Source organism: Rhea pennata, chromosome 18, assembly GCF_028389875.1.
Source record: "Rhea pennata isolate bPtePen1 chromosome 18, bPtePen1.pri, whole genome shotgun sequence".
Lineage (NCBI taxonomy): Eukaryota > Metazoa > Chordata > Aves > Rheiformes > Rheidae > Rhea > Rhea pennata.
The window spans coordinates 5,398,858-5,413,946 of record NC_084680.1 but is presented as its reverse complement, the minus strand read 5'-3'; the positions used below and the strand labels follow the sequence as shown (position 1 = coordinate 5,413,946).

General features: G+C 40.8%; 1 protein-coding gene across 3 annotated transcripts in view; it reads left to right on the top strand.

Annotated features, from left to right (window-relative positions):
- TNC (tenascin C) overlaps positions 1-15,089 on the top strand; it is a 73,602-nt gene that overhangs the window by 43,868 nt on the left and 14,645 nt on the right. For 2 of the 3 annotated variants that reach the window (XM_062590670.1, XM_062590671.1), the window contains 3 exons: positions 1,748-2,020; positions 4,087-4,359; positions 12,585-12,857. In XM_062590670.1, the coding sequence (XP_062446654.1) occupies positions 1,748-2,020; positions 4,087-4,359; positions 12,585-12,857 (819 nt within the window). Of the gene's footprint in view, positions 1-1,747; positions 2,021-4,086; positions 4,360-5,590; positions 5,864-10,839; positions 11,113-12,584; positions 12,858-15,089 lie in introns of all 3 variants that reach the window. The other variant, XM_062590672.1, reaches the window with a different exon arrangement.

The following is a 15,089-nucleotide window of genomic DNA, read 5'->3' as shown; positions in this document are numbered from 1 at the left end:
GGAGGAGAATGAAATTGAGCACTCTTCAGAGAAATCTAACTTGCTTTTAAGATGTGATGATTCCTGCATTCCTCGTTTTACTTGAAAGATTTTGCCATACTGTTACTTTTGGTTTAGTTGCATTTTCATTTAAAGGAAATGTGTTTGTTTTATTTGTTTCTGTTGCCATTGAAAGATCATTCATTTCTGATACAGCCAATTCCTTTTCTGTCCTGCTTTTTCTTTTTCAGCTAAATGGTGCTGTTTTGACAGGAGTTCAATTTTGCCTTGAGGAGTGTCTCATTCCTGCTCCTGATTAATCAACACAGTTCTGGATTCATGCTTTTCCTTTTTAACATCTTTGTGTTATTCTGTAAATAATTTTATCCTTTCTAATAGGATGAGAAGAGCTGATCAAGACTTCTATGTACCTGAGTCATAGCAATTTACTATGTGTAGGTGCAGTATCTGAGCATGAGTAGATCACACGATGATAGCTGAGAGTGATCCATGAGCGCCAGCCCTGCAAATACAGCCCCATCTATCTATATTAGGTCATGCAGCAGTCACAGAATTAGCACTGTTATCACAAGTAAAAAATTTCTGTGAATAATGTCACCGAGCCTAGTTCTCCCTTACCTACACTTTAGTTGCACCATCTTCAAATATATGTAAAACTTTAAGTTGAAGTTTAAAACTGTCAAATCCAATTCGTTTCCTTCCATAGATCATCTCTCTGTTGTAAATGCTCAGTCCTTTATTCAGTTAGCCTCTCTTCTTAGTACTGTGCTTATGTGTCAGCAGTGCAAGCGCATAAGAAAAGTAATAGAAAGTCATCCTAGCCCACAGGTCAATGATAGATTATATGACAAGATTTCCTATGTGGAAAAAAAACAGGTAGTACTGTGGCATTTTCCCATGTGACTGCTGATTTTAAGGAGTCAATTGTATTCCCTCAGTACCAGACAGCTTTCTATTCTTACTGAGAAAATGACCTAAACTTTCAAATTTAACAGCATCAGAGAGTTATCTCAGATGGTTCCCATGTTCCTCAACTACACCTGTGATGGCTTATTAGAATCCTGATTTCTGTGAATGCAGATTTCAGTTGTAGATTAAAATCAGTAACTCTAAAAATCTAAATTTCTCTGCCTCCAGGAAGATTTTGGAACAGAATAATTTAGCATAAAGGAGACAAATCTATTAAACTGATAACATGCAGACAGAGAGGAAAACTTTATTTATTGTTTTGGATTAGAAATAGTTCGAAAGGATAAGTAGTATCTTTCATGGACACAGTTAAAAGCATAAACATCTAAGCCCTAAGTACTATAAGCTCAGAGTATCCTCTTACCCTTAAAACTGACATTTTTGCAGTTTGCACAGTTACTTCATAATGACGAACACTGAGTTTTTAATAGCTGCAGTGAAGCGGTTATAGTAATACTTACTTGTCTCATAGGGAGTTGTAATTAATGTTGACAAAACATCTGCAGCTGTAAGACGGTCTGTAAACTGTCTTCTGCAAGCACTGTTTTAGCATTAATATGACTATTTTGGCGGTTCTTTCCTTAATGTTCTGTATTGCCCAGTCTCTGAAGAGACTTTGCAAGTTTTCTGGAGCAGCCGAGAATGTAAATGTGCAGGGGCATATAGCTCCATGGCATTGATTACAAATGAAATTCATTAATGTGAACAGTCATTAGGTTATACCTCATTTCCAGTATCTGTAATCTGTGTAACTAATTGACTCTCTGTCCTTATTCAGAGGAGGAACCTGAACTCGGGAAGTTATCAGTGTCTGAGATTAGCTGGGATGGTCTCCAAGTCACCTGGACAGCAACTGACGGGGCCTATGAGAACTTTATCATTCAGGTGCAGGAGTCTGACAAACCAGAAGAACCCAGGACTGTCACAGTCCCAGGTGGACTTCACTTTATGAATATTACAGGCCTCAAGGCCAATACACCTTATACCATCACACTTCAAGGTGTGATTCAAGGCTACAGGACCAAACCCCTTTCTGTTGAAACCACGACAGGTATCTTTTCAAGTCATTCACTCAGCCTCATGTCTCCCTTACTTTGCAGATGGCGATATGACCCAGACCTATTTCATCTGCTAGTGAAAGCTTGCTCACTTGGTCTGTTTTGCTTGAGGTGCACTGAACTCATTAAAGCTTGGCTGAACATCTTTGGCATGGAAATGTCTCATCATCAGACTTTCCAATAAGAGTCTCAGTGCCCTCATGGAGCTGTTTGTTTTTAGGAATGCTTTTTGTTTGTTTGTTTGTTTGCTTTACCCTCAGAATGGCTTATTTTGCTCCTTTTTATTCACTTCTCTGCTGGCTGACACTAACTGCAAAACCTAGGTGGCTGTTGAACATAGTCAGAAAAGCCTGAAATTATGAATATTTTAAAATATAAAACGAATAGCTTAAAATTATAAATACCTGTTCTTTATAGCCCAGGTAATCAGTGAAGAGTTTCTAGGTATTATCCTTTAGAGGCTATTTCTGAAACGATTCACCAACTTCTGAGTAAGCTCAAGCTCAGGAATGTAATGGGTGCGGCTGACTCAAATTCAAGGACAGCCACCTTCCATAAGTTTGTCCATGGAAAAGAAGTGGATGCTTACCAAGAGTAGTATCATCATTGATCGGTATAAAGTTGATTTGGTTGATTGCTCTGGAAAAGATATAATGCAAGATCCAAATCAACAGGATTACACTGGTATAGAACTGATCTGAAAGAAGAAAGTTAAGCCTCACATCATCGGAAGGTTGCCTGACACTAATCAAGAGACATGAAAATAGTTTTCTGACTGATGTTATAAAATACTGCAGTTTAGATAAATGGGACAGTGGGATTTTTCATGAGCTCCTACTGTAAGACATAGAAAATACACTTATGTCTATCCTATATGGCTCATTGCCCCTTCTAGATATTATGATCACTGGTAAGAAGCAAGATATGAATTGATTGGCAATAGAGAGGCAGCAGTGGCTCATCCTTGAGATGATTTCTTGTAGACAGTATCTGCTACCTCTAGGCTTCCTCACAGCCCTTTGCAACCTGCTGCAATTGTGCAGTGGATGGAGTGTGTTTTCCCTGAGGATACATTGTCCAGCATGGAAGGAGATAAAAGTATACATGAGAATTAAACAGAATTGAAAAAGTGGCATAGTAGAGCTTGTTTGTTGCAATATTGCTTAAAGCAACTTGGCTTAGGTAGAAATGCTTGTAACACAAGGTTTTGGCTCTATACTTCTACAGGCTGGAAGTCCTGCGCTTTGAGAGCCCTAAGTGTGAGCTGATAGCAGACTGTCCAATGAAAATAGATAATTGCGACTAGACAAAGTAGGCTGTAGGGGCACAAAGAAGAAAATGACTTCATGGGTGTCCTGCCTAAACGCACAATGTACTCTCTTTTTATTAACTTAATAAAAACAACAGAAGATGCCCTGCTGAGGTTTTCCCTTCCCTTTCTGGGTCACACTCAGCACCCAGCTTTTCAAAATTTTCCTTTCTGGGGACTTCCAATTGTCAGAATTTTCTGAGCCTTCCTGTTGCGTGTTAGGGATGCCTACAGAGAGGAAGAAACCCTAAGGCAGCTACCACTGTTTTGCATTTTGGCTCCAGCTCCCAAATTACATGCCAGCTTTCATAGCCTTAAGCTGAAAGGGAAAGTAGAAGAGCTAAAACAAAACACAATTTTTCCGTCTGGATGAAGCAATGGCTCTAGTTTTATCTTCCACTAAAAGTGAAAGTTGACTTTTCAAGCCTTGGATTTGGAAATGTTCTTCCTTTGCGTCTGCTTTCATGCTCAAACCTCAAAGGTGCATGGCCACTCCTGGAAGCAAAGGTGAACAACCATAACTTTAGAGCTTTTTCTTCCCCTCCTCCTCACCTTATGTAGCATTTTGAGGTACATTAATTTAATTTCTTCCTCTTAGTGCCTGCTTACCTGTAGCAAGCTTTTTCTCAAACTATTTTCTCCCAGGGCAGCTTAGAGTGTTGTCAGCATGAGCAGAGCAAAGCTCAGCATTTCTGAGTGAATGGAAGTACGAGGCTGTCCCATTCTGACCAATGTTATTTTCCTCCTCAGGAGCACACCCAGAAGTTGGTGAGCTAACCGTTTCCGACATTACTCCTGAAAGCTTCAACCTTTCTTGGACAACCACCAGTGGGGACTTCGACATCTTTACTATTGAAATTATTGATTCTAACAGGTTGCTGGAGCCCATGGAATTCAACATCTCAGGCAATTCAAGAACTGCTCATATCTCAGGGCTTTCCCCCAGCACTGATTTTATTGTCTACCTCTATGGGATCACTCATGGTTTCCGCACTCAGACAATAAGTGCTGCAGCTACAACAGGTATATAAACCTACCTCAATGCTAACTTTCCTTTCTTCTAACCCTTTCTTCCAGGTTGTGCCCCTTTCCCTGCCCTCTGCTACCCCATCAATCTACCCATTGCCAAATCCTCTACCTCTTTCCTTGACAACTCCCAGGGAAGACCCACTGGAGACATTTGGAACTGTGAATGTCAATCCACCATCCTATCCAGCCAAGTCAGTCAATCACAATGTGATGAGAGTGCTTTCACATAAGAATATATTTTCTCTTCACTCAAAACATCGGGGGGGGGCAACCTGAGATACAAATGAAAAACAGCAAATTTCACAAGAACCAACCAGGAGATGATACATTATGTTACCCTTGCAGCATGTGTTGTCATCTGTTACTCTGCATTAAGGAAGCACTATTGCTCTCAGATAAGCAGATTTCTGGATATCATTTTTATCCTGCTTCTCCAAATAGGTTTCAGGCACATTTTTGTCTGTAGATGCCTACAAAGCCAATGCATTGCTTTAATTTAACTTTAGAGTTCAGTTTACATTGGATGAGAAGAATGCATTTGACTTGATGTGAGTAAATGAAATAAATAAGCATTTAGCTGTTGGCACATTGCACATCTTGAGGTTTTACGACTGGCAGTTTTTCCAGTACAAGCTGTTGGAGAGAGGGAAGTCAAATGTTAGATGTGTGCTGGCTAATTACCGTGTGAATGTGGAAGGAGAGGACTAGATTACAGAAGCAGAAGGCACATTTTCAAAGCAGGCAGACAACAGCTCATATTGTGATAATTTAATATGTCTACCAAATTTTGCTTATTGACATGATCTTAGAAAAAGTTGTCATAGCAATTTGTCATGGTAATAGATTAACTTGGTAATAGATTGCACAGTTAATACAGATTGTATTAAGGAATATACCTAGTTTTATACTAAAATAAGCTTAAAAAGGAAGAGCTATGACCCACAAAGTGCTCTTGAACTTCCTAAGGTCAATGAAATTAAGCATAATATCAAATATTAGTGATCAGATCAGTAATACAGGGTTGCAGTTTCTAGTGCCAGCAGGTTGTGATTATCCTCACTGAATCACAGGCAATGTGGGCAGGGCGATTGTAGGGGTCTTGGAATGAAAAACATTGAACAAGGCTAAATATTCTTTGTAACCTATGCCTCATGTAAAATTCAAACTTTTATTGCTTTGGGTTTTAATAATTGCAACACATTTCCATTTGTTTTTCTTCCCGTAGTAGAGGAACTTCTCCTTAACAAACTCACTGTATCAAATGCTACCTCAGAAAGCATGTCGCTCATGTGGGAAGCGCAGGACAATGTCTTTGATCATTTTATTCTAGAAGTCAGAAACACTGACTTCCCTTTGGACTCCCTGGTGCACACAGTGCCGGGGGCTTCCCGGAGCTATGTGGTCACCAGCCTCAGAGCTGCCACTAATTACACTGTCCAACTCCATGGTGTAATTGATGGGCAAGGTGGTCAGACCTTGACAGCACTGGCAACCACAGGTATTTCGCTGTTTCAACTTCAAGGTTTGCTTTTCTCTCTTCCTTCCTTCGCTGTCCACCAAACTGCTCTAAAACATGTCTCCAACTCATCATCGTTCCTTTGGTAAATTATAGGAAGATTGCTGTGAGGGTAGGCTGAAATATGCTGAGTCTAAGAGCACTTGGAAAAAGAGAAACCTGAGACAATGGAAAAGGCTGAAAAAGTGTCCCCAGCATTAAGGGAGCCAGTGGTAAACCATAATCGGTTTCCTTTATATATACACCTATCCGCAAGTTCTGTGTATATATAATTGTCTTGCTCCAGTTGCTTGTCGTTTTTCACAGAATTATCTTTGCATTTGATCTGGAATAATCTTCCTGTTTATCCCATCCTCACTTGCTTTGTTCTTGGGGGAGGGAGCCTTCATGTCTTTGTCAGATGAGACTAGCACCTGCATGTCACTTTGGTTCTTTGTTTGGAAAGGTAAAATGTCTTCCAAGACATTTGCCTGTCTCATGGGAGTTTCAGGCAGCATGCTAGCTGTCCAGCCAAAACTGCATGGAGTGATCCGGTCACCTTGTGCTGGTTCCAACATCCTTCTCTGCCTGGCATTTTATGCATTTCCAGCAGAGAACTCAGCTTGAAAAGGAAATCCACCCTTTCTTGGTGTTCAGCCCACTGCTCTGTTACGTGCACTGAGACCTTTGAGTCCTAAAGGAGAACGGCCTGTCTGGCTGCATTGGATGCCAGAGCTTTTCCCATGGTGTTGGTGGTTCCGAGATAATGGGAGCTTACTGAGGCTTGCCTAAAGAGATAATTTCAACTTCTGTTGCATGTGGAATTCTCTGGAGTTTGGGTGTCATGATGTGAGCCTGCCTGACTGGATGTAAGTAACATGTAAAGGAATGTGGCCATTTCAGGATTGCATTGGAAAAGATCGTTTTGTTCTCTTTGACCTGCATGCAGGGCTGATGACTCCATGCTCAGTTTCACTGGGTTCTTCACCCATGCCTGTTTGCATTGTGAGTATTTTCTGACCCCCACCCCTCTCTTCAGAAGTATCATGCCTACATGATGGCATCTTCACTGTCAGCCACGGTGACGCTGCTGGTCACTAGTTGACAGCATGACAACAGATCCAGCATGTGTCCTTAACTGGGGCCACTTGGATGCACTTGTTCCTAGACTTTTTCAGAGAAGGAGATGAATTATTTTTTAAAAGTCTTGTGATGAGGGATGGGGAACAAAAGTTGGAACATCTTGCAGCAGTTCATGTTTTAGTTATGAAGAGATTTTCATTCTTTCATTGTTCTCTTGGTCAGTGAGATATATCCTGCTTACTTTTCTCCCAGCATGAATTGCTTGTGTAACTACTCTCTTGTATCTTGCTAGCTGTATTTCCCTAGGTGTTCTGGTTTATATCCAATTGGCAAGAGAAAAAATAGAGACTCAACCACCAGACAGAAGGGTCATGTTTGTGCTCTCTCTCTCCACTCCAGTGAATCTTTAATGATTTTACGCTAAATGAAATGACTTCAAACCAGGAAGGATGAAGAGAGCTCCTCCTGCTATAGCATGAAAGCCAGGGTTCCCTTCCAACAGGGGAGAGATGTGGTTTTGAATTTCCTCCAGCAGAACAGGAAGGTCTTTGCTTCCTGAAGCAGTGCCCTGACCACTGAACTGTCAGAGAGAAGTAGACCAGCAGCATTCTCCTTTTGGAGGGAAAGGAAAACTGCTGCTGTGTTAAGTTTTTCATCCTGTCCACTAGACATTGCCTACTGGTGCCTAATCAGAGGATGAGGAACACTTTGTTTGTTGAACCCAGGGAAGTTTTGGCCCAATATTGATGCTGACCTAATCACTGCTAGGACTGAAACAGCTAATAAACTGCAGGATTCAAAAATATAAATATCTACAACTCTAGGCAACAGAATCGTTAAGCAGAACCTGAACTGGGATTTCAAGGACGCACATTTTGGACTTACCTAATTCATGCCTGAACTCTACTTTATCTTACTTTGAACTTCCTGGGGATTTGGGTCTCCCCCTCAGCTTTTCAATGCTGAGTAACTGCAGTTTCCATGGTTTTATCCTGAGGCTGTATGCTGGTGGTACTTCTGTAAATGAGGTCTACATTTGATTAGGAAAATTGAGTTTATTTAGGAAAATTAAATGAGAAAAATAAATTAAAACTCAGCACTAACTTCTTTCTAAATCCTTACAAATAGCTATTGCAATATTCTTTTCTCCTTTTTTCACTGCAAATCAGTGCTAAAAGGTGTGTATAGGCATAGCTTTAAGGAGCTCTAACTCTCCACTGCCAATTCACCCTGCCACCACTGAGTAACGCTGTCTCTTTACCTGTGTTCCTCTCTCCTTCAGAGGCTGAGCCACAGCTGGGCACGCTCACACTCACAAACGTTACCCCCGACAGCTTCAACCTCTCATGGACCACAAGAGATGGGCCTTTTGCCAAGTTTGTTATCCATGTTAGAGATTCTTATGCAGCACATGAACCCCAGGAGCTTACGGTGTCAGGAGGTGCTCGCAGTGCTCACATCTCAGGCCTGCTAGATTACACTGGCTATGACATTAACATTAAGGGCACCACCGATGCGGGTGTTCACACAGAGCCCCTCACTGCTTTTGTCATGACAGGTACCTGCTTAAAGGTTTGGAGTCTATTTATTGTTTCACAAAAATATATATCTCAGCATGGATGAAAGGAAGGACTCTCTACAGCACTGAGTATCTTTCCCAGCAACACTAGTTTCATTTGCTGGCTTCCTGTGGGGATGAGTCAAACAGTCATGTTGACCCTTAGAGAAATTGTCCAGGATAAGCACTAGGTTCAAAGGAGTTAAGAGCGCTCCTGGGTCTTTCTCCCAGATGTAATGACCTTTTTAAATATAGTTTGAGGGGGAAATAAGTCCACCTCATGTTTGCAGTTTATCTTGCCCTCAATAGTTCTATCTGAAAGATCCAGAGAGCATTGAATTTTAAACCACTTCTTCTCTTGTGATGTTCCTTCAGTGCATACTTTACCTGCACCTGAATATTTTGACCGGATTTTGGCTGAGATCGGTTAAACACCGCATACCTCCTAAGACATCAAATAAATGCCATGGAGTTTGCATTCTAGGTATTATGTGCCCTGTATGCACTGCTAGGGCTTGTCACATAGTCATCTGGAAGCCCTAAATAGAATTAAAGCAAAAACTCAGGCCTTTTTCTTTTTGTTATGACTCTATCAACACACAGCAGGTTCAGCAGCCGCAGTAGCAGTGTCCATCATGTCATCTGGGATAGTGCTTTCTGTGGAAGACAACCTTCTTGACCATTTCCCTTAAAGAAAATGGTTGCATTTTACACTTGCCTCCCTGATGACTTGTAGTTAGAAATGAATCACTGTTTGCTTTCACAGCTCCTGTTCTTTTGCTCCACCATTGCCCAGATGCCTCCTTTTGAAAAATGCAACATGGAAATTGGGATTTTTAAAGGAAGCTTCCCACAGCTGGGTAAACATGTGGCACTCTGTGCATAGCAGTAAGAAGTGCCAGCAGTTTGCATAAACCTGCTGGGTTTAGAGTGTTGGTGTCGCGCAACACCTATCCCACGGTAACAGTTTCAACATTTGGGGCTCATTATTTGTTTACCCACCCTCCTAGAGAACAAACTGAAACATGGATGTTTGGGAATGCTTGATTAGAAACAGTAAACAAGTTGCACAAATGGCTACAAATTAATAAAATTATGACAGAATCCCAATGTGTAAACATCTAATGTAAAGATTGTAAAACTTCAGGAGGGAGTTTTTATACCAAATTCTAACAAAACAATTATTTCAACAATCCTGAGATGTCAAAACCAAACTCAGAACCTTTTCCCAGCTACATTTCTGGGTTTAACCAACTGGTATTTTCTTAAGTGAGTGGAATTTGAGTAACTGCAAGATTTGATGGATAAGCTCCTGCAACTAGAAGGCCAGATTTGACAAAAAAATTAGAGAAATACTGGCTGTGGGTGGGACCCAGGGCTTAGCAGAGCCAGTTGATTTCCCTATTTGTCCTGTCAGATTTTGAAAGAGCATAAAACACTGAGAAAATATCCTGTGAAAATTTGGCCTAATTTTTCAGGGTTATGATGAGAAAGTTTTGAGAAGTTGGTCTTCAGCCTCTAAATTTGGATGCGTATCAGATTGATGTGAAAAAAAAAACTGCCCTAGAATTTCTCTAAGTTGTCAACATGTCACATCAGTAGTTGTCTATGAAGATCTTCAGGCAGATGATTGCTCTGTTCTTCAATCATTAGCCCCTGTCCTTAGCCAGTACAGGCTCTTGCTTCTCTCCTATCCCCTTAAAAAATCAACATTGCAAGTATTTAGCGCTTGCACTGGCTATAACCCTGCCTGATTACTGTCCTGCTTTGGGCTGTCCTTCTGGCATCAATGACCCCTCACCGCTGGAAGGAAAAGCTGGAGATACTCATGTGAAGTAGAGAGGTAAAAAAAATGCAAAATACAGGAATTGTGAATGTCAAAGTTGAGGCTTGTCCCTTAAACATTGCCAGTGGAAACAAGTGGAAGGAAATGACAGCTTTGTGCATAACATTTCTAAAACTGTTTCAATTTCAACTGGCTTTTTTATGGTATGCATATATATATATATACACATATATATATATTCGTTTTTTATAGTGCATGTGTAACAGAAGAAATGTGCTTATGTAGTGAGCTTTGAAGGAATTTCAAAGGAGCCTGTGAGATGAGGTGCTGACACATCCTTGATGAAAATGAAGAACTGATCAGCTAACGTTCTGAAGGCTCCATTGAAAATCCCAGTCTTCTGATCCTGGCTCTGCATTTCCATTAAATCCATATTTTTTGGGGGGTGGGGGAAGGAATTGTGATTGATGTTTGGTGGAGTCTGTGACATTTTCTAATTTGCAATGTTTTTCACTTCTTTTTTGTGTGTTTTTGCACCTTCCCTTCTTTTAGAGGCCATGCCCCCACTGGAAAACCTAACTGTCTCTGATATTAACCCTTACGGGTTCACAGTGTCGTGGATGGCATCGGAGAATGCCTTTGACAACTTTCTAGTAGTCGTGGTGGATTCTGGCAGGCTGCTGGACCCACAGGAGTTCCTCCTTACAGGAGCCCAGCGGCAGCTGAAGCTTAAAGGCCTTATTACTGGCATTGGCTATGAGGTTATGCTTTATGGTTTTGCCAAGGGGCATCAAACAAAGCCCCTAAGCACTGTGGCTGTTACAGGTACTTCAATGTGAACAAATTGTTCTCTTCCACTCTTTCTTGCTTTACTTCTCACTTCTTGGAAGATGTTTCATGCAATCCATTTTCAAAACAACCTCGGCTTTTGCATCCTTTTCTGCATCGTGGCTACACATAACTCCTTGTGGTTGATAGGTTCACCAATGAAATTCCATTCCTTTTTACTTGACATTTCCCTTTCGGCTCTGAGAGGGAGCCAATAGAAAAGCATGACGTGTGAAAGTTTCTGCTGTGGTCATGCAGGTACTTCTAACTGGAGTCTTTAACAAAAAATGGCTGCATGCAAGAGCTTATCTTGTTAAAAGCTGCTGGGCACCTCAGAGCCTCCAACCTAACTATCAGGAGGAGAATCATACTGGCTTTCCTGCCCATGGTCTCCTCTCTTTCATTCTCTCCGTGGGTTCTACCCACAGACTATCGAGTGTGATCATTGCCACACATAAAGTTGGTATCTCTCTCCATGAAACCTTAGTTCATGTTCTCAAACTCATCGTAGCTGTTGTTTTCCAGCTACATTTGAGCTTTCTTGGAAAATCGTTGCAGACTGATTCCGTAGCCCCATAATCATCCAGGCTCATCTGCATGTTGATGACTATGCACCAGTAAAGCTGAGGGTTACCTGATTGGAGATTGGTGAGAAAATAAATGGGAATGTCTTCCTGTGGAAGAAATAAGTGCACTGGATATACTGAAAAAAAAAACAAACACTCCAGTAACACGTCTGTAGGTAACGATGCTTGACCATACTGAGTTAAAGATATTTCAGAGTAACTTAATATCTTAGGAAGCCTGGGATCCTCTTGAGTGAGTTCTTTCAGTAACAACAGTAGGTCTTTCAATTTGTATTTAAGTGTGCAGTTTAAGGGATATGGATTTTCATGACTCCTTGTTGTTACTTCAGCATTTAATACGGTAGTGAAGGACTTATTCTTCACTGAAGAAACATTAGAGGCCAGAACTGCATGGAAAAAGGGTTTTGCATGAAGGAAAAGACTCTTTCAAGTGGCTTCTGTGATGTATTCCTAACAGAGGGAGATCTGACAATATTACAGGCATGGCTGCAGATGTGTAACAAGAGCTTGTTTTTATTATACATGGAAGTTTCACATATGATGGGTAGCTCAGTGAAAAGCAAGGGACAAATGCACATCAAACTTACTATGAGCATGTTTAATTTTGCATGGCAGAGGCAAATGGTGTATGTCTATATATTGGGTTTGCTATGAAACAGTGAAAAGTTTGAGCGGGCCCACACAGATTCATATATATCTTCTTCAAGATGTGTGTAATGCTAATATACTTTTTTTTAATAGCAGACATTGTTTCCCTTTCTTTGAACTATGGTTGGATTCTTGCGGTGTGCTATATCCAGACTTCAAGTGGGTCACTAATGAGCTGGTTTAAAAAGTCATCTTTTTTTCCCTCCCACCTACTGCTATCTTCTCCTTTTTTAGAAGCGGAACCAGAAGTCGACAACCTTCTGGTTTCAGATGCTACCCCAGAGGGCTTCCGTCTGTCCTGGACTGCAGATGATGGGGTTTTCGACAGTTTTGTTCTAAAAATCAGGGATACTAAAAGGAGATCTGATCCACTGGAACTAATAGTACCGGGCCATGAGCGTACCCAGGATATATCGGGGCTGAAAGAGGGTACTGAGTATGAAATTGAGCTCCATGGAGTTAGCAGTGGACGACGTTCCCAACCCATAAATGCAATAGCAACCACAGGTATTGTCTTTGCAGTAACAAAAGCAGAACGTGTTCATCCCTGTTTATTTTAACATCTCTCCTTTTCCTAGATGGTTTGAGCTGTTACTGATGTGTTCGGATCGTCTTCTCCATGTCCCTCATCCAAGTTTCTGTGCTATGCAGTGTACTGATTTATAACCAATCATCTCTGATTCCTTAGCTTCATCATTATCTATTTGATGTGGTTTATTTATTTACTCCCATGATCTGCAAGTAGGCAGCAGAATCTAAAAACTAAACGATTAGATTTGGGAGCCGAGAAATATATTTTGTTTGTATCAGGTTCTATCGGTGATCTCCCGGGACTAATTATATATCCCCACTTCACATCAATTTGCCTCCTAGGAAAGGAGGAATGATGAAATGGATTTACCAGAGGTATTGAGAAGTTTGTTTATGACTTGATCAGCAAAGGACTGAGCACCATTAACTCAGATTTATTTTATTAGGAGCAACAGCTGCTTAATAATTCAAGGTAAACTTGAGTTTCTTGCAAAATTAAAGTTCCAGTGTCTGAGAAGTCCTTTGAAATCCCCCAGTGGAAGTTGCTATACATTCCCATTCACTTATGTCAAGTATCCTGAAGTGAATTAGCGTAGTGAATTATCCAGATAAAATCATCTAGAAGAAGAGAAGCAGGAATAAGTGCCAATTACTGTTTTGTTTAGATACTAAAACCTTGATCCTCAGTTACAGTATACCGATTCCGCAACATGGAGCTCTTTTTCTTTCATCGTCTCACATGATGAAAAAAACTTTCTAAATGAAAATGAAAATGAAAATGCCTGGTGTCTGAACTTACGCTAAACCTCTATACGTTTCTGAAAAATCTCCACCAGAACAAAGCCTCATTTTCACAGTGTCAGTGATACTAATCAAGTAAAATATTCTTGAGGCTCAGGTTGAATTCCTCAGATTGATTTAAACAAAAAAGGATTCACAATTTAAAACATTTCAATTTGGCACTTTCGAATGAAGTCTTTCCATTTTTTCTGTGAAAAGCATAGTCGCTTTTTGAAACTTATTTAAATCCTTTAAAGTTATTCTTTTTAAAGCATCAGTGAAACAAAATATTTTTATTTAAAGCAAATGAACCCCTTTGATCCAAATTCCCTCTCTCAAAATTTTTGAGCGTGCTGATATTAAAGTGTAATAATTTGCTATCAACCCAAGTTAAGGAGGAGGGAGAGGAGAAGAGGAAGCCCAAGTTCAGTGTGCGAGGGCCTCATGATTCACCTCAAGGTTTATGGTGGCAGTTTTTAGCATGGAAAGGCACATTTCTGACTGCTGCCATCTCCCTTGAATAAACAATGAGGAAATATGTGCATTCACCCAGGCTTTTACACGAACCAGAACACGCATCCGTCACAAGCCACCTTTCTCCATGCTCGTGAAGGTCAACTTGTAGTGGAGAGGGACGTTTAAAGTCAGTTACACTTATTAGCAGTATGTCCCCATTTTCACTGCCTCCCAGATTATTTATGATAAACCACTAACAGCTATCATTTTCCTCATGACTACATTTTTATTCAGCTCTCAGAGAGATTTAGGAGTATGTCAGATACTGAAGCCTGCAGCCTGACAGATGTTTGTCAGCTGTAAATAGGCTATGGGTAACTGATTGGAGAGCTGAATCCTCAAAAAGTCAGCTAAATAACTCAGACCACAGGTTGAACCACATAGCTGGGGCCACCAAGGCATCTAACTAAATCTTTAATTTAGGAGTTATTAGGCAAACATATGTGTATATATATAGCATTCCCAGTTTGATTGCAAAGAAACATTTACTAACTCTAAAATGGGTAGCTCCCTGCTCTCTGCAGTTTATCTTTTTGCCCTCAGCAATTCTGCTGTGAGAGAAAACACGAGCTGTAAAACCACAGTGGTGAGAGGTAGCCTTGTACAGAGCTGCAGAGCCTCAGCAAGCAACACAAGGGAGTTTGCCCACTGGTGCTCTCTGAGGTGCATTACATGTCCCCTGAAAATTCATTTCTGTAATGTTTACCGAGGTGCAATTCAGCCCTGAGCAGAGGACCACAGCACGGCTGTGTGCTGCTTTATACCCTTGATAAGAAATGAGGGTCTCATGCTGCTACTGTTTTCTTCTGTTTTGCCACACTAGGGTGGCATTTTTCATCTGAGAGGATCCTAAAACTCTTCATATACTATTCATATGTAGTAAGTGTAGCCTGATGCTTCTTGTTACTCAGG